The sequence below is a fragment of the Neoarius graeffei genome, chromosome 10, assembly GCF_027579695.1.
Source record: "Neoarius graeffei isolate fNeoGra1 chromosome 10, fNeoGra1.pri, whole genome shotgun sequence".
Classification (NCBI taxonomy): Eukaryota; Metazoa; Chordata; class Actinopteri; order Siluriformes; family Ariidae; genus Neoarius; species Neoarius graeffei.
In genome coordinates this window covers 10,256,185-10,281,960 of record NC_083578.1, presented here as the reverse complement: position 1 = coordinate 10,281,960, position 25,776 = coordinate 10,256,185, and the positions used below count along the sequence as shown (strand labels likewise).

The following is a 25,776-nucleotide window of genomic DNA, read 5'->3' as shown; positions in this document are numbered from 1 at the left end:
TCCACAAGTCACAGAAATCGCTACTCTTCCCTGAATTTTCAATCGATTGTTTTCTTGTGCTGATTGATTTCGATCCTCTAAATAGTTACTCTTTGGTTTTGTGATTTCTCATTAGCAAGTTGCTACTTAGGCCGATTAATGAAGTTTCCGGAAAAACACTCTGGTTTTGCGATCGGGACGGCCGCGTGAGCTACCGCGTTTTCCTTTCTCTTGAAGTTAGCAAGACAAAACAACAATTTGCTGTGTTACAGAGAAACCTGCACTCTTCAGTTGTGAAGACTTTCCCATGGTCCGAAAACTTAAAGCTACAGCTTTGCCTCAGACTGCGAGGAAGTGCTGACACTGGAGACTCCTTCCATAAATGTGAAATTTCCCATGACGAGACGTTTATTTATCAGCAACATGCTGTCTTTTTTTAAATCAGAGTGCGCGGAGAGACAATAGCACGTTTAAAACAAGCTCATTAACATAAACCTGTGATGATTGATTGTCAGAACTGCTGTTGTAGAACGTTAATCAACACCTCGAGGCCAGTTTGAATTGGGAATTCAACACTAATGACAAAAAAAAAAAACCTAATAATCTAAACACGTCATCTGCTCTCTTCAGGCAGGTGATTGGTCCACCTCTGTGTTATCTGTATTTGTGCAATAACATGGTATAAATGAGGCTTTCTCAATGAGCTCTCTGTCTCTTCCTCAGGCTCTAGCAGAGCAGCAGAGGGCTCAGCAGTTAGCTCAGCAGCAGCAGACAGCCGGAGCGACCCCAGGGACCCCAGGGGCCACCGCTCAGCCGCAGGCCCAGCCGCAGGCAGCTACCGCTGGACTGCAAGCCGCTGGAGTTCCTCAGGGAACCCAGCAAGGAGCTGCCGCAGTCCCGAACACCGCTGTGCTGGTCAGAATTTTCCCTTCCACTTCACCACCTTTATATCATCCTGAATTTAATGCAAGAATAAATCATTATTCTTCATATCAGTTCTGTGAGGGTTTTTTTTTTTTTTAAAGAAATTCCATTTTTGTTTTTCACCTTCAGGCCGGCGCTATCAAGACTGCCGCTGCTGGCACAGGTATTCAGACAGGTATCGTTGACTGTTTGCCTGAGGCTTGTCTCTGTGTTATCACTTCCTGAGAAGTTCCTGAGTATTTTCTTTCTCCTTCTCTCAGCAGCTGCAGTGGGAGGGAACGTGATCGTGAACACAGTCACCAGTGTTTCTCCAGGCCAGTTCCAGGGAAACAAGCGGCTCACTTCTCCCGTCATTCCCGGAGCTTTACCTGTAAGTCGTGTTTGCTCTCAGAACAACTCCTTTGTAGATCAAGATGCCGTCTGTTAGAGCGGCAGTAAAGGAGGGCAGGGTGATGCTGTCATTGTGGGTACTACAGATGAGTAGGCGTGGTTCTCCCTCCTCTGACCTGACCAGCCAAGCCAACCATATTGAATCGCTTGCCTATAAATACAAATGAATCTGATATTTGAAAATTTCCTTCACTGAATTGAAGCTGCATGTTTGCGTAGCATGTAGAGCGAAGACACGGGTTAAAAACATGAACAGAGGGAAGCAGCACCTCATTTTTTCCCCCCAGAAAATGGATGGATGAGTGAATAGATGGATGGATTGATAGATAGATAGATATTAATTGATTATTTAATGCTGTGTTAATTAAGCTAGTTAACTACAGTCGTGCTTGAAAGTTTGTGAACCCTTTAGAATTTTCTATATTTCTGCATAAATATGACCTAAAACATGATCAGATTTTCACACAAGTCCTAAAAGTAGATAAAGAGAACCCAGTTAAACAAATGAGACAAAAATATTATACTTGGTCATTTATTTATTGAGGAAAATATTACATATCTGTGAGTGGCAAAAGTATGTGAACCTCTAGGAATCGCAGTTAATTTGAAGGTGAAATTAGAGTCAGGTGTTTTCAATCAATGGGATGACAATCAGGTGTGAGTGGGCACCCTGTTTTATTTAAAGAACAGGGATCTATCAAAGTCTGATCTTTACAACATGTGTTTGTGGAAGTGTATCATGGCACGAACAAAGGAGATTTCTGAGGACCTCAGAAAAAGCGTTGTTGATGCTCATCAGGCTGCAAAAGGTTACAAAACCATCTCTAAAGAGTTTGGACTCCACCAATCCACAGTCAGACAGATTGTGTATGAATGGAGGGAATCCAAGACCATTGTTACCCTCCCCAGGAGTGGTCAACCAACAAAGATCACTCCAAGAGCAAGGCGTGTAATAGTCAGTGAGGTCACAAAGGACACCAGGGTAACTTCTAAGCAACTGAAGGCCTCTCTCACATTGGCTAATGTTCATGAGTTCACCATCAGGAGAACACTGAACAACAATGGTGTTCATGGCAGGGCTGCAAGGAGAAAGCCACTGCTCTCCAAAAAGAACATTGCTGCTCGTCTGCAGTTTGCTAAAGATCACGTGGACAAGCCAGAAGGCTGTTGGAAAAAATGTTTTGTGGACGGATGAGACCAAAATAGAACTTTTTGGTTTAAATGAGAAGCGTTATGTTTGGAGAAAGGAAAACACTGCATTCCAGCATAAGAACCTTATCCCATCTGTGAAACATGGTGGTGGTAGTATCATGGTTTGGGCCTGTTTTGCTGCATCTGGGCCAGGATGGCTTGCCATCATTGATGGAACAATGAATTCTGAATTATACCAGCGAATTCTAAAGGAAAATATCAGGACATCTGTCCATGAACTGAGGCCCTGTCCACACGGCAATGGATTCAGGTGAATCCGATACAATTGTTTATCGTTTCGGCCTGGCGTCCACACGGCACCGGCGTTTTGGGTGCCCCAAAACGCAATCTTTTGAGAACGGGTTCCAGAGTGGAAAGATCTGGCAACGTTGCCGTTGCGAAGTCGTCTGGATGAGTAGAACGGATTTTTTACGATGACGTCACAACCACGACTGTGAGTGCTTCACGCCGGGTAGAAGTGTAACGAACTCGATGCGAGTTGTCAACAAATCCTATAACTTGGTTCATGAAACGCGCCTACAAAATATTTTCACTGTGAATATTTATTGTGTAATGGTGCAAAGAGAGAGAGAGAGAGAATAGCCCTTAGGGCAGAGTCAATCCCGCCAGCAAAAATAGGGAAAAAAAGGAGCGATCTCACCTCTTCAGATGTTGGTTTAAGTCCTACAATACATTCCTCAAAAAGGGCGTAGAAGAACTAATTAATCCATCAACGTGTAGCATTCAATTTATTCCGGACCATTAAAGACACCGCCTTCCGCGTAGAATCATACGTCATCCTCGCCGCCATATTGGATGGGTCAAAGCGGAGAATAAAGATGCCTCATTCATGTGCTGCGTTTAACTGTACCAACAGGTTTACCGTCCAAACGAGATCACATGGGATTATCTTTCACAGGCGAGACTGGAAAAATACTTTTTTCATTGTATTTGGTCATTATAATGTAATTTTACGAACAGATTTTTCTGACTTTGTGGCTAATATGAAGTCTCGTGCATAATAGTTTATGCGCATGCGTCCTTACTTCTTCTATTGTTCTGGTGTCTCCGAAGGGACCGTCTTACAGCGCCCCTAGAGGTGTGGCATGTGTATTGCATCGTTTTCAGCAAGCGTTGCGTTGCCGTATGGACTTGATATTTTACTGATCGTTGCCCATGTGGACGCGATATTTTTTTAAATAACATCTCATTGCCGTTGTCGTGTGGATGTAGCCTGAATCTCAAGAGAAGGTGGATCATGTAGCAAGACAACGACCCTAAGCACACAAGTCGTTCTACCAAAGAATGGTTAAAGAAGAATAAAGTTAATGTTTTGGAATGGCCAAGTCAAAGTCCTGACCTTAATCCAATGGAAATGTTGTAGAAGGACCTGAAGCGAGCAGTTCATGTGAGGAAACCCACCAACATCCCAGAGTTGAAGCTGTTCTGTACGGAGGAACAGGCTAAAATTCCTCCAAGCCGGTGTGCAGGACTGATCAACAGTTACCGCAAACGTTTAGTTGCAGTTATTGCTGCACAAGGGGGTCACACCAGATACTGAAAGCAAAGGTTCACATACTTTTGCCACTCACAGATATGTAATATTGGATCATTTTCCTCAATAAATAAATGACCAAGTCTAATATTTCTGTCTCATTTGTTTAACTGGGTTCTCTTTATCTACTTTTAGGACTTGTGTGAAAATCTGATGTTGTTTTCGGTCATATTTATGCAGAAATATGGAAAATTCTAAAGGGTTCACAAACTTTCAAGCACCACTGTATATTCGGGTTTGCACTACTAGCTTTACCAGGTTTTTGCTTAAAAACGTTTTCCCTGGATTTAATATGCGAGTATGTTGCTTTAGTTATCTGTTCTGCCCCAGGCTGCAGGTGCTGCGACAGCTCAGGTGGTTCACACACAGCAGAGGGCTGTCGCTTCTGCCCCTGCCGCCACCCCTGCTGAGGTCGTCGCCATAGCGACGAGCCAGGGTGTTCGTGCTGTTACCCCGGTAACTGCCTCGACTGTGGTATCCACGAGTCTGGCTCAGGTGCAGTCACAGACACGCTCGCTCGTGACTCAAGGTATGCCCACCGACACACACCGACATGTGCATGCACACCCACACCTGTATGCCGCACAGCCTTCATTAGCTCTCAGTACCCCAAATAAAAAATGTATTCCTTGGCAAATTGCTGTGGTATAAGAGGAAAATAATCAACTTTGGGCTGTTGCACATCACTGATTATTTTCCTTTGCCAGCATACTCCCTCAGGACTCGACATTAACTTTTAAATTCACTTGCCCTGGGGGGCAGTGGGGGTAAAAATCCCCCCCCCCCCCCCCCCCCCCCGATTTTGAGAGTCGTCCTTTTTTTTTCTTTTTTAGGAAAACCATAGAATAGTTGTGAATTGCAACATAAAATGAAGATCACACATTGAGTTGAAGTTTGGTTATTTTATTAAGTTTATTATTAAGTTTGGTTATTGGTTAGCCTGGCAAGCCAGACTAAATGTGAATATTTAGTCTGGCCTCGCTCGTAGATATTTACGAAGGGGGTGGGTGGAACAACCCGCTGTCTTTCAAACTGTCTCTGTGCGTATAGGCCAACGCTCTGACCAATCAGCGCAACAGTGACTGTGACGTAGTCAGAGCGACAGAAAGCAGTGGGGGAGGCCTTGAAATAAATAATTTTTCAAAATGCGTATTAATTAATAAACAGGTTCTAGATATTAAGAAGTTTGGAGATAATGACCACAAGTTTGGAGTCTGTACCACATACACTTTTTTTTTCAAGTGTTTTTCAAGGGTTTGCTTAAACTGTTTTTGAGAGTTTTTATTTAGTGGTGTTTGGTGAAATAATTTCCCTTAAATTTAAAATAACGGGAAAATAAGAAACAATCAAAAAGTAATGTTTCAAAGCTGTTTATTAATTCTTCGTACTGCACAAACTAGCCCCATCCTTTTGGCTACGAGCGGAGCCAGCTGGTAGATCAGACTTTTGCCGTAGCCGGTCGGCAAAACAGCGAAAACGTCCTTCTTGAAAAGGAATGAGCGGAGAGCCTCTTCCTGCTCATGTTTCAACGAAAACTCCAAGTCTAATTCTTCTAAAACTGATTCCAAAGCGGAGTCAAACGCGCGCTGTTCACTAGCCGTAGCCATCTTTCCTGTTGCGCTTTCTCCAGCGTCGCGCAGCTTTGTCGTCACTCCTGCAAAAGCCCGCCCAAAGAATCCAAACAAAAACCTTGCGTTGTGATTGGCGGGCACGATTTGATGCCCGGGGTGTTTTGTTGATATGGTGCGAGGCTCGACCCACTTGTAGGCAAAAAAATATTTTTGGCCGCTAGGCGGATGGGTCTAGTTTACTAGGCTAGTTATTGGTTACTTTTTACTTGTAATGGGCAATAACAGTTTTATCCAAAATAGTTTTTCCTGCCTTAGTCGATTTATTTCCATTTCACATGCATGCAGCTGTTGTAAAGTTCAGTGTGTTTGTGTAGAACTCTCTCAGACTGTACTGTAGGTTCATTACTCGATAATATAGACATCTATAACAAAGTTTGTATGAAGAAAACAATAGGGTGCCAAGACTTTTGAACAGTACTGTGTTTGAGAGTATTTATATATCACGGGTTTTTTATCATCATACACCTCTAGGTTAAAAAAAAAAACCTGTGCTGCCTCATGACAGTCAGGATAATGTTTAAAATTGTTTAGTGTGTAGGTTGTGGGTGTTTTTATACAGACCTGGCAACCTGTAACTGAATCAGCGCAGCAAGCCTGTCATGATGCAGCACAGGGTTTTGGGGGGATTTTTTTTGTTTTGTTTTTTTTAAATAAAGCCAGAGGTGGATGATATAACAATATATAACTATTTTGTACAGGACTGTGTTCCTCTGATAACAGAAACAAAGCTCCAGCTCTCTCTGCTCTTAATCTGTTTTGTTCTTTCAAGATTATCGCACATGTTGCTCCTTGTTGAGTTTTTTTTTTTTTTTTTTTTCTTCTTTAAATGCCTGAGTTGTTTGAAACCAATCTGGGTTTTCTGTGTCGAATAAGGAAGCAGCTTCACCTGTAAGAAAATCAAACACTTTCATGAAGGAGCTAACTCAAATGCGAGCAGAAAAAAAAATAAAACGAGATTCTTAAAAGCAAACTCTTCCATCCTCGCTTCCGACTTTCTGTTTTTGTCTCATCTCATCTCATTATCTCTAGCCACTTTATCCTGTCCTCAGGGTCGCAGGCAAGCTGGAGCCTATCCCAGCTGACTACGGGCGAAAGGCGGGGTACACCCTGGACAAGTCGCCAGGTCATCACAGGGCTGACACATAGACACAGACAACCATTCACACTCACATTCACACCTACGCTCAATTTAGAGTCACCAGTTAACCTAACCTGCATGTCTTTGGACTGTGGGGGAAACCGGAGCACCCGGAGGAAACCCACGCGGACACGGGGAGAACATGCAAACTCCGCACAGAAAGGCCCTCGCCGGCCCCGGGGCTCGAACCCGGACCTTCTTGCTGTGAGGCGACAGCGCTAACCACTACACCACCGTGCTGCCTTTGCTGTTTTTGTAAAATACATTTTTAAATACAATCGTGAATTTCTCTGGAGTTTTCAGGCTGAGCTCCTCTCTTCGTGTTCTCTTTAACCACTCGTTTCCTTGTTGTTCTTGAAGCATTTGCTTCTATTTGTTCACGTTTTTCTTGATAGCGGGGAGACAGTAATGCCATTTCTCTGTTTGAACAAGCAAAAACAGTGTAAAAATTAACCATGTTGAAGACAGATTCAGCTGCTTGCATGAAAGACAGTGTCTGTCTGACCCCAGCTGTAATTATCATGTGATGCGTGACGTCATGCAAAAGGGGTCTGTAAACAGTACGCGTACAGTACCATACTGCAACAGCAGGGTGGGCGGATAGGAACTGAAATAAAAGATCAAAAAGCCTAATTTTTGTGGTGCTAGTTTGTAATATATGCTCATTCCAACTTGCCTGACATATCCGACTTGCCCGAATGCATGTTTCACTTGTCCCGGGCAGTCGGGCGGTCCTTAATGTCGAGCCCTGCTCCTACACGTTTTTTTCTTTATGGAGTCCAAAGTATTATGTGGTCTTATTGTAAAAAGTTAAAACTTTGGTTCAACAGCACTAATTATTTCTGATTTTGCCGGTTACGGTTTGTACTATATATATTTATTTATTTATTTATTTATTTTTCTTCCCCCCTCTTTGTGTCTCCCCTTAAACAGGGATGCAGTTGCCCCAGGGGAAGCAGATCACCCAGGCTCAACTACAGATCCTCAGGCAGCAACAGCAGCAGCTCCAACAGCAGCCGCAGCAGCAGCAACAGGCTGGTTCTCCTCAGATCAAAGCCGTGAACAAACCACAACAGGTACCGTACACACGCACACACATTCCTACACACACCTGTCTTGTAGCTGCAATCGAGCAAGTTGCTGACACTGCATTTGCGCTACTTGCTGGAGGTCTGTAACTCATGTGGTTTTTTTATTGATGCAGGAAGTCTGATGCTGGCAGAGATTTGCTGAATGGCTGCTTTGTATTTTGCACGGTTAATGTTTAGTCAGCGCCTCTCGATGAAGCTCACAGGCTGCATGCCAATTTCTGTCTGTCTACGAATTGTATACATAGATTAGCGTCCTGTAATGGCACACGTCCCTCAGAGCCAAAAAGTTAAATATAATCTGTATGAATGGCTTGTTTTGTTTTTCATCGACAGCGCGAGTATGTGTTTCATATCCGTTTCTCATTTTGCGAGAGGCAGGATTGTTATAAAATGGGAAAATTTGTTCCAAGGTAATATGGAATTTTAACACACGTTGATCACACAGGAAGTGATCTACCGTGGTTAATTATTTTCCCATGAGAAAATCTTGGAGTTATAGCATGAGAACCAGTGATCTTGACTGTATACGGATAATAGGGTGCATCAGTTGCCCCCTAAAAATGAAAAGTTCCTCCGATCATGATGCATTTTTGTTTTTATGTTCCTTTTGGTAAGAAAACACACTGGGTGAAATATTTTGACAAAATTCAAAAGTTTAATGGTGGCACCAGGAGCTCAAAGTTATGGAAAAAGCTGCTATTTTATGACTTTTATGACAATTTCGATCACTTTTCATGAAACATTATGGCACCTTATAGAGTATACCAAATATCTTAGATACACATTTTTAGTCCATATTCTAAATATATTATCAAGCACAGTTTGAGTTTTAGCTGTTCATTGAATCATTGTTCAACTACTTTTAAACAATACAAATGTATTCTGAATCACATTAATGCTTCTCAATCCCTTGCAAAGGTTCTTAACATGATCTCTGGCTCACAAGAAATCAATAAATGGAGTCCAACATTGTGATTCAAACCTTACGCGAAAACATAAAATAAGCATTTTTTGGCAAAAAAAAAAAAATGAACCTCATGGTGCCACCATTAGACTTTTGAATATGGTCAAAAAATTTTACAGGATGTCTTTATTGGTGAAAAGGAACACCCAAACAAAAACGCATCAGATTTTATGAAAGTGACGGCAACTGATGCACCCTAACGGATAACGCTGTTATACTTTGTTAAAGCGCATGGTTAATCTATTCGTTATGTGATATCAGTAAGCAGAACTTGCGTTCACATTTGCATAGAAGTGTAATATAAATAAGATGATTGATTTATTAGTGCTAGGCTTAATTAAGATTCAGGATAGATTTAAGTTTAGAAGTGTACAGTAATGTATGTGTGTGTGTGTGCTTTTCTGTTGAAGATGCACAAGCAGAAGCTGCAGGTCGTGGCTGCTCAGGGCCAGCAGTCGGCAGTTACCCAGCAGACCCAGCAAGTCCAGGCCGCACCGACACCCCAGCCCGGTACACAGCTTACTGCAGTGGCCGCTGTGCCCAGAGCTGGAGCCGTGCTCACTGGGACCACTGCCCCTAACCTGCAGGTGGCCAGACTGGTGAGCTCCCTATCTCACACCTGCGACTGATAAACATCAGGACCTGGAGCTGTTGAATCTCCAACCGTTTTGAAATAACACAATCCTCACTTAAGTTTGAAGTCCTGGTGCAGTTGGAGCTTTTTTTTTTTTTTTTTTGCTCTCAGCCTTGTCTCACTTTCACCAGGGAGATGCATCTCCATCAGTGTCATCAACCCTTCCATTCGGAGAAGTGCTTCAAGTCCAAGATTTATAGCAACAATTAATCTTTTTTTCCTTCACAATCTGAATTGAATGAATTAATTTTTTTATTTGAATGAATGAATTAATTTATTTTTTATTTCGAACATGTATAAAAAATGTATGTAACTATTTGTACATACAAAAGAAGGAAAACAAGAAATGTAAAAAAAATAAATAAAATAACATAAAGAGCTAAGACATTACAAAACACCGCACATTGTTCGAAAAAGGAGTGGGAAGAAGTACAATACTTTTTTAATTTCCCACCCCTTTTTAACTACCCCGAAATCCAAACTACATTAATACAGCTATAAAAATATATACCATATATACACTTCATGAATATCTATATAAATATATAATTACAAAAATAAATATATACTACATACCATATATATATATATATATATATATATATATATATATATATATATATACACTTCATAAATATCTATATAAATATATAATTACAAAAATATATACTACATACCATATACACTTCATAAATATCTATATAAATATTTAATTACAAAAATAAATATACACTACATACCATATATATACACTTCATAAATATCTATATAAATATATAATTACAAAAATAAATATATACTACATACCATATATATATATATATATATATATATATATATATATATATACACATACACTTCATAAATATCTATATAAATATATAATTACAAAAATAAATATATACTACATACCATATATATACACTTCATAAATATCTATATAAATATTTAATTACAAAAATAAATATATAATTACAAAAATAAATATATACTACATACCATATATATATATATATAATATATATATATATATATATATATATATATATATATATACACTTCATAAATATCTATATAAATGTATAATTACAAAAATATATACTACATACCATATATATATACACTTCATAAATATCTATATAAATGTTTAATAACAAAAATAAATATATACTACATACCATATATATACACTTCATAAATATCTATATAAATATTTAATTACAAAAATAAATATATACTACATACCATATATATATATATATATATATATATATATATATATATATATATATATACACTTCATAAATATCTATATAAATGTATAATTACAAAAATATATACTACATACCATATATATACACTTCATAAATATCTATATAAATATTTAATTACAAAAATAAATATATACTACATACCATATATATATACACTTCATAAACATCTATATAAATATATAATTACAAAAATAAATATCTACTACATACCTATCCCTGTAAATATGAATATATAAACTATCCCCATAAATAAATATATACCATATACTAAGTTAGTTCTAATATAACAATCTAATATAACACCCTCATCATCCTCCGCTAACATACTTCCTCTTCTATATACTTGTTTAAAAATATTTTTTGTACCTTTTTTTTAAACAGATTTATATTTGCACTTTGTTTTATTTCTGTCTCCAGTCTGTTCCATAAATTCACCCCACAGCTCGATACGCACGTTTTTCATATTTGTTCGAACCTTTAGTTTTTTAAAATTTAGGTCTCCCCTTAGATTATATCCCCCCCTCTCTCTCTCACTAAACATTCCTTGTATATTTTTTGGCAATAGATTATTTCTCGCTTTGTACCATTATTTATTACATTTGTACATTATAATCTAATCTAATAAATAGCTCTGTTTTAGCTTTATGCTATACTGTTATGTTTTGCTCAAACAGCTCTATTCTGAAAACAGGAAGACCTGACATGGCTATATGAGGAAATAAAAAAATGTGTTCCAGTGAAAGAAAATCAGTTTCCTAGATCTAACCATGGCAACAGTCATATCAAACACTGATAAGCAGCTCTGTATAAGCGGCATGTAAAAGCTTCATAAAGCTCTAACGTCTCACGCTCTTGTTCGCGTATCAGGCCCGAGTCCCGGCTACAGGTACCGTCCCAGCGCAAGCGGGTCAGACGGCCCAGGTGACGCTGACCAAACCTCCTCCAGTGGTGTCTGTACCAACTGTAGTGTCGTCCACCGGAGTCACCACCCTACCCATCACCGGAATCAATGTAACCATCGGACAGACCCCAAAGCCAGGTAATAACATGTAAATGAAGCGCATGAAACATGTCGAGCATCTCACACTGATATGGGTGCGCACACTATAAAATCACGTAAAAAAAAAAAATGGGTAGTGCGTTCTGTTAGAAATGTTCATCATTGTATGCAAATTGACGGACCTTGATTTCCACTTTTTACACTTAAAAAGAATTGTGTTTGAATTTGAATAATATGACCAAGTATTGTTTTAGGACTGTTCTCTTTCTCTCTGTGTGTGTGTGTGTGTGTGTGTGTGAGATCAGTTGGGACTATGGTAAGTCAGTTCCAGGTTCAGCAGTTGTTGCAGCGGCAAAAGCAGCAGCAGGCAGCAGCACAACAGAAAGCAGCACAACCACAACAGACTCAGGCTGCAGTGCAGCAGAAGGTAACGCAGAAACAAACACACACTTTTAAAAAAATTAAATAAAATTTTGTCTAAGTGGTCTATACCTGTTTTGGCTCATTTAAAAAATAATAATAATTTATCTACCAATGAACATACAACCCCGATTCCAAAAAAGTTGGGACAAAGTACAAATTGTAAATAAAAACGGAATGCAATGATGTGGAAGTTTCAAAATTCCATATTTTATTCAGAATAGAACATCGATGACATATCAAATGTTTAAACTGAGAAAATGTATCATTTAAAGAGAAAAATTAGGTGATTTTAAATTTCATGACAACAACACATCTCAAAAAAGTTGGGACAAGGCCATGTTTCCCACTGTGAGACATCCCCTTTTCTCTTTACAACAGTCTGTAAACGTCTGGGGACTGAGGAGACAAGTTGCTCAAGTTTAGGGATAGGAATGTTAACCCATTCTTGTCTAATGTAGGATTCTAGTTGCTCAACTGTCTTAGGTCTTTTTTTTCGTATCTTCCGTTTTATGATGCGCCAAATGTTTTCAATGGGTGAAAGATCTGGACTGCAGGCTGGCCAGTTCAGTACTCGGACCCTTCTTCTACGCAGCCATGATGCTGTAATTGATGCAGTATGTGGTTTGGCATTGTCATGTTGGAAAATGCAAGGTCTTCCCTGAAAGAGATGTCGTCTGGATGGGAGCATATGTTGCTCTAGAACCTGGATATACCAGGGATCCCAGCAGTAATTGAAAAAAATAGAGGAATGTAAGAAACTATCAGCAGGGGTCAAGGAGGCTGCAAGCCCCTTGCGGGGGGGTACAGAGGGCGAAGCCCCCTGAAGCTGTTGAGATTTTAACATTTAAAGATGCTACAGAACACATTTTTTACATCGCTTTAACATAGAAAAGCAACAGAATTTAACAATGTGTATCTATTTGGTGCCATATTTTGTAATCAATGACATAAGTGGCAAAAAAATTACGAAAATGTAGCTTTGAAGAATATACTTGCCTAAATATTCCACTGATTTTGTTATAACAATAGTATCCATAGTTCATCTCATTGTTTGTTTATTTTTTGTTTCGAGTTAGTCAATACGAGTCTAATATGAGCCACATTCATTTTTCAAAAATCATAAATATGAGCAGAAATCAATGGTTCAGTAATATTAGATATATACATATGTACAGCAAATATTGGAGATATTTGATTTAAACCTCTCTTTTTGAAAGGTTTCGCTACAGAGGAATTTAATGCTCTTTTCTGGGGTGCATTCTGTCTTTCCTCCAGTTTTCTCTGCTTTTGTTTCTGATCTTTCCTTCTGCTTTTTCTGATGTTCCTGCAGTGCTCTGAATTAAGTTCAACGCTGTGGCAGCGGGGGCGTGGTCAAGCATCGGTCTGTGACAGGAGGGCGGAGTCAGGGAAGGTAAGTGGCAGAATCACTACACCTGCCGTTAATTAATGTGTTTGTGTGTCTTCCCAGTGACCGCGCCCTATTGAAGGAGAGAGAGCGAGAGCAGAGGGAGCTCTCTCCACAACTAGACGACTGATGTGTGTGCGCGAGTGCAGATATACGCTGAAAAGCTGAATAAAAGCGAGTTTTGTGAACTCAGTTCTGTCCTGCCATCCTTCTGTGCTCCACCCACCTACACGAACTGTCACAGTGGTGCTGAAATCCGGAATCGAGCACAGAAGGACGGCAGGACAGAACTGAGTTCACAAAACTCGTTTTTATTCAGCTTTTCAGCTTATATCTACACTCTCGCACACACATCAGTCGTCTAGTTGTGGAGAGAGCTCCCTCTGCTCTCGCGCTGTCTCTCCTTAAATGGGGCGCGGTCACTGGGAAGACACACAAACATTAATTAACGACAGGTGTAGTGATTCTGCCACTTACCTTCCCTGACTCCGCCCTCCTGTCACAGACCGATGCTTGACCACGCCCCCGCTGCCACAAAAGCACAAACGGAGTTAAAACGTGTTTTCTAGCAAATGGGCGCAGCCATATTGTTTTCTCGTTCTATCACGTACAGTCTCGTGGTATTTACATCAATTTAACTTCCGAGTGTTCCTGAACGATAACGAGAACAAACGAAGCCGACGAAAACATCGCTAAACAAGCAAACCAAATCAGAACGTATTCTGCTGGTCATTTTACTTAAACATATTTTTAACGGATATACAAGAGATTTAAAAAAAACAAACACTTTGGCTAGAAAAATAGCGGAATTCCGCTAAATAGCGGACGTCTGGGATCCCTGATATACCTTTCAGCATTGATGGTGTCTTTCCAGATGTGTAAGCTGCCCATGCCACACGCACTAATGCAACCCCATACCATCAGAGATGCAGGCTTCTGAACTGAGCGCTGAGAACAACTCGGGTCGTCCTTCTCCTCTTTAGTCCGAATGACACGGCGTCCCTGATTTCCATAAAGAACTTCAAATTTTGATTCGTCTGACCACAGAACAGTTTTCCTCTTTGCCACAGTCCATTTTAAATGAGCCTTGGCCCAGAGAAGACGTCTGCGCTTCTGGATCACGTTTAGATACGGCTTCTTCTTTGAACTATAGAGTTTTAGCTGGCAACGGCGGATGGCACGGTGAATTGTGTTCACAGATAATGTTCTCTGGAAATATTCCTGAGCCCATTTTGTGATTTCCAATACAGAAGCATGCCTGTATGTGATGCAGTGCCGTCTAAGGGCCCGAAGATCACGGGCACCCAGTATGGTTTTCCGGCCTTGACCCTTACGCACAGAGATTCTTCCAGATTCTCTGAATCTTTTGATGATATTATGCACTGTAGATGATGATATGTTCAAACTCTTTGCAATTTTACACTGTCGAACTCCTTTCTGATATTGCTCCACTATTTGTCGGCGCAGAATTAGGGGGATTGGTGATCCTCTTCCCATCTTTACTTCTGAGAGCCGCTGCCACTCCAAGATGCTCTTTTTATACCCAGTCATGTTAATGACCTATTGCCAATTGACCTAATGAGTTGCAATTTGTTCCTCCAGCTGTTCCTTTTTTGTACCTTTAACTTTTCCAGCCTCTTATTGCCCCGTCCCAACTTTTTTGAGATGTGTTGCTGTCATGAAATTTCAAATGAGCCAATATTTGGCATGAAATTTCAAAATGTCTCACTTTCAACATTTGATATGTTGTCTATGTTCTATTGTGAATACAGTATCGGTTTCTGAGATTTGTAAATTATTGCATTCCGTTTTTATTTACAATTTGTACTTTGTCCCAACTTTCTTGGAATCGGGGTTGTATTACATTCTTACCATCATGATGCTTAGATATCTTGAATAGTGTAATAACAAAAATACTCATCCTTTTCGACTGCTATCATGATTCTTTTTTTCTGGAAAGTTACAGATCTCTGCATGATACGCAACTGTAATCCCAGCATTGTTTAGCACTGTGTAAGACATGACATGACATTTCATTGTGCAGATTTAATCATTTTAATCTATTTTTTTTTTGGTCTGTGTAATACAGTTGGCCACTCAGCAGGCAGCTCAGGCGGCAGGTCAGGGCCCGCAGAAGGTAACGTACACAACCACCACACAGCTGCAGCAGGGCATTAAGACTCAGTTCTTCACCACTTCTATCGCTGCCCAGCCCCAGAAACCTGCCACCGCACAGCAGATACAGGTACACACACACACACACACACAGATTATATCACATTACATTATATTAACGCCATTTAGCTCTTATCCAGAGCAGCCTGGGGAGAGCAGTTGGGGGTGAGGTGCCTTGCTCAAGGGCACTTCAGCCATTCCTGCTGGTCCAGGGAATCGAACCGGCGACCTTTTGGTCCCAAAGCTGTTTCTCTAACCATTATGAAATAGAATAGAAACCCAGTAGAGTTTGCTACATATAATATTTGCTCTGACAGTGACAATATAAAATATTTATTCAAATACATTCACATACTATGCAATTATCATAATTCAGGCTTTTTTTGGTTTTTTGAAATGAAGTAAGCTGTCTGGCTTAGCTTCAGAGCAGGTTAGCTTAAAGCTTGCTAACTGGCAGGGCCGCGTTAACCCTTGCCGAGGCCCTGGGTAGACACCCCCCCCCAAGGCCCCACCCCCGCCTGTTGTCAACTGCGCTCAGCAAATTCACCCCTCAGACGTGCCTGTCTAACTAGACACAGAAACTTAAATAATGACAGTGGCACAATTAGAAATACTATTGAACGATAAAACTTTATATCCATCAACACCTATTTAATCGAGAAAAAGCAATGGTGAAATAGGCAACTGCGTGGTGAAAAAATCCATCAGACATCGCGGTTAACAAGTCCGGTTAACGAAAGTTTAGCCTCAAGAAGCCTTTGAATGAGTGAGTCAATGAACAACATGTCAAGAACATAACCTAGGCCTACAACAGTTTCTTTAGTATTCAGAACAAGAACATTCATTCGGTATATAACCGTTCGTTTTCATTTTGGAATGCAGGCGACTTTTAACTTGTGAAAACAAAGAGCGATAACAAAGAAAGAAAAATATCTTGCTTCTCAGAAATAAATCTCAAAATGTTGGGCTATGTGAAACATTTCATCCTTTCACACACGTAATGTCCCAAACAGCAGTGGCACAGCTTTGCACGTTCAGTTTGACAGCCATGGGTCAACTTACAAGGGCACTTTCCTACTTTTCTGGAAAGCGAAGTCATTAATTAAATCATTGAACTCAAGCTGGCGTAGCGTGTGAAGACATGGTGGACAGTGATCATATTGACAATGACGGGTGATTTATGCGACAGGACAAGGTGGGCTTCCTTACAGGTGGCGAAATGCATCAAAAATGTTATCAATATGATCAAAATTTCTGAAAATATCATTTCATATTTTCCGTTCTCGCTACCTCCGAGGCCCCCTAGTGGCTGAGGCCCTGGGCAGCTGCCCATTAGTCTGGCTTACGCGACTTCAAAGCTCTGCGAGCATTTGGTCTGGCAAAGATATTAAGCCCAACCGTTTCCCAAAGGCGTGGTTGACCCGCCTCCCTGAAATGCCTCAGTTTGCTACTGGTCGAAGCCAGAAAAGGCTGTGACGAAGCTTAAACCAATCACATCACTCTTTCCTCTGACGTATGTGACGCGACGGAAACCGCTTGAGTAACAGGAAGAAGATAAATACCTCCAGGGCTGCTCTTTGCTCCGTTTTCAATGAGAACTTCCCGTTGAATGCTTTCAATACAGCATCTACCGCTGTATCAAAGGCTTGCCGCTGCTCCATGTTCGTAATGTTTCTAGTGAATGAAGCGCTTCCGGAATAGATTCTGTAAACAATCTATGGCTTCCGGTCGCAGTTCTACTACGTCACTGCCTTGAACACGCCTCTACCCAGGGCCGTTGGAGATGCTCAAAGTTGATTGGCTCCCGATTTTTCGGGAGCTTGGAAGAGCTGGAGATAGCTTGCCTTGCCAGACTAAGCTCGCAACAGGCCCTCGTGTTGAGTCACACTTAGGATGGGCGGGCCCAGGCTAGCTGCCCATGAAGCCCGTTAGGATAACGCGTCCTTGTTAACTGGTTAGCATTAAACGGACGCTTGTTATGTTAGACAGCTAGCCAAGTTAACAAACACACTGCTTTTGTTTGTTTTTCATTTAAATTTCAATTATTTGTATCGTTAGAGGTGAGTGATTTTAAGATAGTTTCGAAAACTACAAGAAGTCATAGCAGTATTGATATCAGTTGTAGTTGCCTGAAAGGGCAGCTAACACACTGGAATTGGATCACTCCAAAATGTCTCAGTGAAGTGCACTATATAGGTTGTAGAAGTGTTATTTTACGCCCTATGTAGTGCACATCCTTTGGTTATACAGTGCTGAGCGTAAATGAGTGCACCCCGTTTGAAAAGTAACATTTTAAACAATATCTCAATGAACACAAACAATTTCCAAAATGCTGACAAGTTTAATATAACATCTGTTTAACTTATAACGGGAAAGTAAGGTTAATAATATAACTTAGATTACACATTTTTCAGTTTTACTCAAATTAGGGTGGTGCAAAAATGAGTACACCCCACTGACAGTCTCTGGAGCAAAGCTAAATTGTAGACTACAAACGTCTAATTTAGCAAGAATACAATCACAGGTGAGTCTAATTAGTCATTACACAGGTGTCCAGCAGACAGTTGACTATAAAAGGTGTTACTTAAAGAAAACCCCTTCCCGTTTCATGCCGTCAGCAATGGCACCACATGGAAGAGAAATGACACAAGACCTGAGAAAGAAAATAATTTCTTTCCACCACAAAGGTGAAGGCTACAAGAAGATCAGCAAAGGTTTACTTATCAGTCAGAATACTGTAGCAAAAGTGGGACAAAAATTTAAGAAAGCTGGAACTGCAACCATCTCACAGAGACGTCCAGGTCGTCCACGGAAGTTAACACCTCGACAGGAGCGTCTTCTGATGAGAAGGGTTGAAGAAAATCGGCATGCAAGTTCACTGCAGTTATCTAAAGAAGTAGAAAGCCAAACTGGGGTGACTATTTCCCGCTGCAGAGGAATGGCACACATGGATGCCGTCCACGAAAGAAGCCTCTCCTAAAGCCCAGGCACGAAAAAGCCCGCCTAGAGTTTGCCAGGGCCCATGCTGACAAAGATGAAGACTACTGGGACTCTATACTCTGGAGTGATGAGACCAAGATAAATGTTTTTGGAACCGATGGCTTCAAAACTGTATGGCGTCGCAAAGGTGAGGAATACAAAGAAAACTGCCTGGTGCCTACAGTGAAACATGGTGGTGGCAGTGTCCTTATGTGGGGCTGCATGAGTGCTGCTGGTGTCGGGGAGCTGCATTTCACTGATGGCATCATGAATTCAGACGTATTGCTCCATACTGAAAGAGAAGATGCTACCATCACTCCGTGCCCTTGGTCGTCGTGCACTTTTCCAGCATGACTAAACACACATCTCAGGCCACTGTTGGGTTTCTGAAGAAGAACAGGGTGAAAGTGATTCAGTGGCCAAGTACGTCTCCTGATCTGAACCCAATCGAACACCTATGGGGAATTCTGAAGAGACGAGTTGAGCATCACTCTCCATCCAGCATCCAGTCACTAAAAGAGGTCGTTGTTGAAGAATGGAAAAAGATTGAAGTTGCAAAATGTCGCCAACTTGTTCATCCCATGCCTAGAAGACTTGGTGCTGTCATTAAAAATCATGGAGGCCATACAAAGTACTAGATGTAGTAGTTTTTGTTGTGGGGTGCACTCATTTTTGCACCACCCTAATTTGAGTAAAACTGAAAAATGTGTAATCCAAGTTATATTATTAACCTTACTTTCCCGTTATAAGTTAAACAGATGTTATATTAAACTTGTCAGCATTTTGGAAATTGTTTGTGTTCATTGAGATATTGTTTAAAATGTTACTTTTCAAAGGGGGTGCACTCATTTATGCTCAGCACTGTAAGTGGGTATTCAGGATGCAGCTAGCTATAATGATATATATATAGGTTGTTTTACAATCAGGGTACGCAAGCTAAAAATCACATTTAACACTTACTATCTTCAATATCAAAAGGCTTGACTAAATAAACTTGGTTGTTTATTGTAGCCCTGTGATAGCTCTATTTACCATGCAAAAAAAAAAAATTTGGTGATACCGTTATTTTTGGTGAATGTATGGCAATATGTGTCATATTTAGCAAAATTACTCGTGTCATTTAGCAAAAGTGCTTTTTTGACCACAGGTAGCTCCAAAAGGGATGCACTTAAATCATTCTTTATACCATAAAACAAATATTTGGTTCCATATCATTGGAAACATAGTTAAAGTGCCATTCCACCATTGGATGTATTCTTTGGCATAAAATACAATATATTTTGACAACATATATAAATGGTATCACTAGATAGAGAAATCTTTTAGCTTCAAAATGATATATCAAACATAATTTTTTGACAACGACAAGTATATTAGTTTTGCGACCTAAGTCACCTACCCTTTTAATTTCCACGCGTGATGTCATCGGCAGGTTCCCCTTCTTGTGTACCACGTGATGTGTGACATGGCACATATTATCAGCAATGGCGGATAGAACGCGATAAAAATAACACCAATAAATCTAGCTAATGCCAATAAATCTAGCTAACTGAAAGATTAACTCAAAATTTTTCGCAATTTTTTTGGCCCCCATATACGAGGAGAAATGACTCTCTCACTTTGGGGGTTTCTTGGTCTAAAAATAGACTGACACGTGGTACACAAGAAGGGGAACCTGCCGATGACATCACGTGCGGAAATTAAAAGGGTAGAGGACTTTGGTCGCAAAATTAATATACTTGTCGTTGTCAAAAAATTATGTTTGATATATCATTTTGAAGCTAAAAGATTTCTCTGTCTAGTCATGTTGTCATAAAATGTATTCTATTTTATGCCAAAGAATACATCCAATGGTGGAATGGCACTTTAAGTTTTAATGTTGAATGCCAGTAAGTTTTCAGACTATTTTGATCAAATTAGTATGTAATTGTGTCAAAAAAAACTCCTCTCCGAGACAGCTAATTTTTCAATATAAAATAACATGTATCTAAAATGATTATTTTCATCCTAAAATGTGGTCAAGATATTGGGACATAAATATTAGAGACAACTAACACAAAGCTTACAGCCTTCTATTTAAAAGCACTATGGAAGTAGTGGATTCTGAATTGTCAAAAAAAAGTCCTCTCCGAGAATCACTTCATTTGTTTCTCCCATCCCTGCTTAAAGCTACACTTCATCTTCTTTATCTTACAGCAGATTACACAAAATTACCATACACATGTCAAAAAATGACCTGAAATCTGTTCTTTAACTTGTCCTTCACTTAAAAACTGAACCAGTTTGAATCAATTTGAATTTTGTACCCCATGACACAAACTTTGTACCCTGATTGTAAAACAACCCTTACCCGTATATACATATACACACACAAGTAAGTCACATAATATTACTAATATTAACTCTAACACAACAATACAGCACGTGTCGAGCGTGTGGGTTTTGCGTAGATTTGAGTGTGTTTGTGCTTCCCCTGCTTCATGGTTTAGTTCCTGCCTCTCCTCTGCTTGTAGGTCACTAAACTTCCTCAGATAGTGCAACAGCAGATAGTATCCTCACCCCAGCAGGTAAGAGTGAGCAAGTGATGTCTCACTTATTATTTTTTACTGCATGAAGATGCATAAGATTTACGCCTTCAGAACGTCTCATCATGTCCGTCTCTGTGACGATGTATTTTCTCTGAAAAGATAAATCATTAAGCGTGTACACCAGGGGTTCTCATGGGTTTTTATGTTTGCAAATGATCAAATTCACCAGTTTTAATTGGGTTCACCATACTGCATTTCAGGTAATGTTTTGATGAGTGTAAAGCCGGTTTTTACACTATAAGGTACAATTGAGGTTTTTCACCTGACGTCACAGGGTCACGTGACGCCCCGGTGTCCGCCATTTTGAAGGTCAAGCTAGCTAATGTCAACAACATAGTAGCTAGTATGTTACTGTAGCAATGTTTACGTTCAGTCATTTGGATGACTGTTAAAACCTTTCAGTCTCAAGTTTTTCCTTTACTGTATTTACTAGTTTACTGTAATTACGATCCGGCAGCTATTTACACCGTATCCAGTGTAAATAGCTGCCGGAGCGCGCTCTGGCTTGCTCCCCCTCAAATTAAGCAGCGCGCTCCGGCTTGCTCCTGGAGTGCTCCGGCCGAGGTTCCGGAGCACGCTCCGGCTTGCTCCCCCTCAAATTAAGCAGCGCGCTCCGGCTTGCTCCCAGAGTGCTCCGGGAGCAAGCCGGAGCGCGCTGCTTAATTTGAGGGGGAGCAAGCCGGAGCGCGCTCCGGCAGCTATTTACACTGGATCCGGTGTAAATAGCTGCCGGATCATAATTACAGTAAACTAGTAAATCCAGTAAAGGAAAAACTTGAGACTGAAAGGTTTTAACAGTCATCCAAATGACTGAACGTAAACATTGCTACAGTAACATACTAGCTACTATGTTGTTGACATTAGCTAGTGCTAACAGCTAGCTGCTAGTACACTGCTACAACACAGACACCGACCCTAATAATACAGTTCTTGGTCATTGCCTGGTAACAGCAAATTTATAACGGGCCATGTCTCAACAGACTAAGAAGTTATTTCAATGACATTTAATAACATTGTGTTTATCCTGAGGACCGGAAGTAAATGAAAATGTGAACAAACCTTAGCTGTAATAAGATGGCGACCACCGGCTCCAGGGACGACCCGCTGATGTAGGCATGTTACCCAGCCTGACACAAAATATTTGTAGGCATCCAAACTCGTATACGCTTTCAGATCAATACCTGTGTATGGCGATGGGTTTTTAACGACACAGATCATGTGGGCTGAAGTCAGGTAAAGACGAGGGCTTGGTGTACTTCCGTACGTCAGTCAACAATCCTGGTGGAAGCAGGTAAACGTCGTTCTCTAAGCCTGCTAACCTCAATTTTTGCAAATACCTCTCCCTCTGCTCGCCCTGTAAATGCCCTACGTCGCTGGATAGTGAAGGTGTTTTCTGCATCTCGCTCCTTTTTCTTTTATGTTTTTCGTTTGTCGCCTTCCTCGCATTCAAACTGATTCGAACCGTGACGTCCAAAATGGCAGCCTAACGATGCATCACATGACTTGGTCATGTGGGTGAAAAACCTCAATAATGCCCGTGTGTCCATTCCTGTCCTTTCTTGCTATGATTTATCTTTAAACATGATTAACGTGCATTAGTAATGTATTTGATAGTGAGGTGAGAAAGAGAGTGCAGGCAGGATGGAGCAGCTGGAGAAGGATTTCAGGAGTTATTTGTGACAGGAAAGTCCCAGCAAAAGTGAAAGGTAAGATGTATAAGACAGTAGTGAGACCAGCCATGATGCACGGATTGGAGACCATACCCTTAATGAAGAGACAGGAGGCAAAGTTGGAGGTGGCGGAGTTGAGGTTTGCGATGGGAGGTTGGACAGGATGAGGGACAGCACATGTGGAGAGCTTGGGAATGAAGCTAAGAGAGATGAGACGGAGATGGTACGGGCGCATCCTGAGAAGAGATGCAGAGCATGTTGGAAGGAGAACGTTGAGGATGGAGCTGCCAGGCACACCAAAACGAGGAAGACCAAAGAGGAGATACATGAAAGTGGTAGAGAAGGATGCGGAAGACAGGGAGCAATGGAGACGAAAGATGCGCTGTGGCGACCCCTAATCAGGAGCAGCCAAAAGAAGAAGAAGAAGCAATGTATTTGATCGTAGTTTGTTAATCAGAGGAGATTTTCACTTCTGGTATTGTGTATGTGTGTGTGTGTGTGTGTGTGTGTGTGTGTGTGTGTGTGTGTCCAGGCCCAGCCTCAGACAGTGACTCTGACCCAGGCAGCTGCCGCAGCCGGATCGTCTCCTCAGGTGCAGATGATTCCCGCAGGCTCCGCCTCTGCCGTGCAGGTTGTCCATCAGAAACTCCTCCAACAGCCGCAACAGCAGGTGGTTACTTCAGCAACCTCCGCCTCCTCCCCTCAGATCCCGGTCCCAGCTCCTCAAAGCCCCGCCCAGCAGCAGAGCTCTGCAGTGACCCCTGCAGCCGACACATCAGTACAGCAGCCTGGAACACCACAGCCTCAACCGGGCAAAGGAAATGCACGCGCAGGAGCCACCATGCGCACCAAAACGCCCGCCAAACCCAGCGGAGGCAGCTAAAAACACACACACACACACACACACACACACACACACACACACACACACACTCCACAGTGTGGAGTTGTTTTACAGGATTCTTATGCTGTAAAATGCTTGTTTTTTTCCAACCACGCCCACCTTTCTTTGTTTATACACCCGTTAACGTTACACGTTTATTATCCTCGGAAGAAAAAAACGAACGAAAATGCGAAGTATTTCTGAAGACCATTGGGGTGAGCAGTTCGTTCTCGTTTTTTGCGCCAATTCTAGACGTCCTGATAATTATACAGAGCCTGCTTGGGGGAGGGGGATCACTCAAATTGTAACAAGTAGCTGATTGGATGTTCGCCGGTAACATTGATTCGGCTTTTCCACATTAAATACTCTCATCCGATTGGATAGAAGGTTTATTCCTGACACGTTGCCCACCTTTAACATCCACGTAAGGTTTTGATGATGATGATGATGATGATGATGATGGGCTGATCAGATGACTCAGAATCAGTTGTGTGCGCAGTTAAAGTCCCAGGACTTGGTTTAAAAAATTTTTGTGTGTTTGTGCACTTCGTATAGCCGAACGTCCTCTTTAGTCGTGGCCAGTGAAGACTAGTAGCGCGTGAACATCCCGTTCAGGATGTAGAATTAGCAGTCTTTGGACAGCGCGGCGATCCGGCTGCGTTTTGGTATCAGGTTCATGAGCGAGCCAGGTTTAAATCTGTATTCGGAAATTTGGTGTTACGGATGCTCCCGCTCATCGTTTCTTTAGTGAGTTGTTTGTTAGATGTGTCGTAAACGTGCGATTGTCATGTTGTTTACTAGAGACGCACCAGTCCAAAGCGGAGATAGCTACATACTCCAGTCCAGTCACGAGATATCTTATAGTATGTACAGGGTGATTTAAAAACAAAAAAAAGTGTTCACGCAAAAAAAGTTGCGACATGGATAGAGTTGATCAAGTTTCAGACAGTGGTTCGCAAGAAATATCGAGAAAACGAATCATCATGGCAGACTGAAAGACCTCCGTCGATGTTGCGACCATCCATCTTTACACTAAAATTGATCTCGTAGCCGTTTCATACCCTACAAATAGTTAGAAAGCACATTTCAAATATGTCCGTACCGCATACTGGTCTAGTCTTGTATTTAAAATAGAAACGACGGGATTGGTGCGTCTCCGGTCGTCGTGCGTGAGGATGTTAGATTTAACCAGTCACTGGACGTTTCATAATAAACTGCTCATAATATCTCTGATCAGCAACAGTCGGAGTGCAAATGACATTTTTCTCTTTGGGTTTTTTTTTTTCTTTTTTTTTTTTTTTTTAAATTCTGTATCAGCTGCACTGTAAAATTGTCTTGATGTGTCTGTAATGTTTCGGATTTCCTTCATCTTTCATATATATATGTCCTTTTTTTATTCATTCTGAGGAACAAATGTGTAAATAACAGAAGGGAAGACATTTGTAACTGTAAAGCAGTTGTGTTTTCATTGGATTTTTTTTTCCAACTCTATATAAAGTGTTGTTTTTATACCAACACGGCGCGTTCGTTTCTTATTTGGAGATTCCGAATATACGGTGGTCTCCAGAAGTATTGGCGCCCTTCATAAAAGCGACTGAAATAAACCTTGCATGCTATTTTTAAATTTTGCTCCAAAACAACGCGGTTTCCTCGTTCTCGTCCTCATTATTATGACTTTTTTTCCGTTTGAGCGTTTGCCATCTATGATACTTTTTACGAAGGGGTTTCTTATTATTGAAAGTCGCTGAAAAGCGATGAGCGAGAAAAGAAGCTCTTGCTCTTTTGGGGGGGGGGGGGGGGGGTGGAGCTAAAATGGAAACCTGAATATTTTTTTCTTTTTATTATTGCTGGTGTACTTATGATGTTTTCATAATGTCCCCAT

General features: G+C 40.9%; 1 protein-coding gene across 9 annotated transcripts in view; it reads left to right on the top strand.

Annotated features, from left to right (window-relative positions):
* Positions 1-25,411, top strand: part of ep400 (E1A binding protein p400) — a 122,161-nt gene extending 96,750 nt beyond the window's left edge. For 6 of the 9 annotated variants that reach the window (XM_060931255.1, XM_060931256.1, XM_060931261.1 and 3 more), the window contains 11 exons: positions 703-894; positions 1,033-1,078; positions 1,164-1,273; positions 4,370-4,568; positions 7,742-7,884; positions 9,274-9,462; positions 11,639-11,810; positions 12,077-12,198; positions 15,689-15,844; positions 21,267-21,320; positions 23,544-25,411. In XM_060931255.1, the coding sequence (XP_060787238.1) occupies positions 703-894; positions 1,033-1,078; positions 1,164-1,273; positions 4,370-4,568; positions 7,742-7,884; positions 9,274-9,462; positions 11,639-11,810; positions 12,077-12,198; positions 15,689-15,844; positions 21,267-21,320; positions 23,544-23,894 (1,734 nt within the window). In that variant the 3' untranslated portion in view covers positions 23,895-25,411. The remainder of the gene's footprint in view (positions 1-702; positions 895-1,032; positions 1,079-1,163; positions 1,274-4,369; positions 4,569-7,741; positions 7,885-9,273; positions 9,463-11,638; positions 11,811-12,076; positions 12,199-15,688; positions 15,845-21,266; positions 21,321-23,543) is intronic. The other 3 variants (XM_060931258.1, XM_060931264.1, XM_060931259.1) reach the window with 2 other exon arrangements.
* Positions 25,412-25,776: the final 365 nt, after the last annotated feature.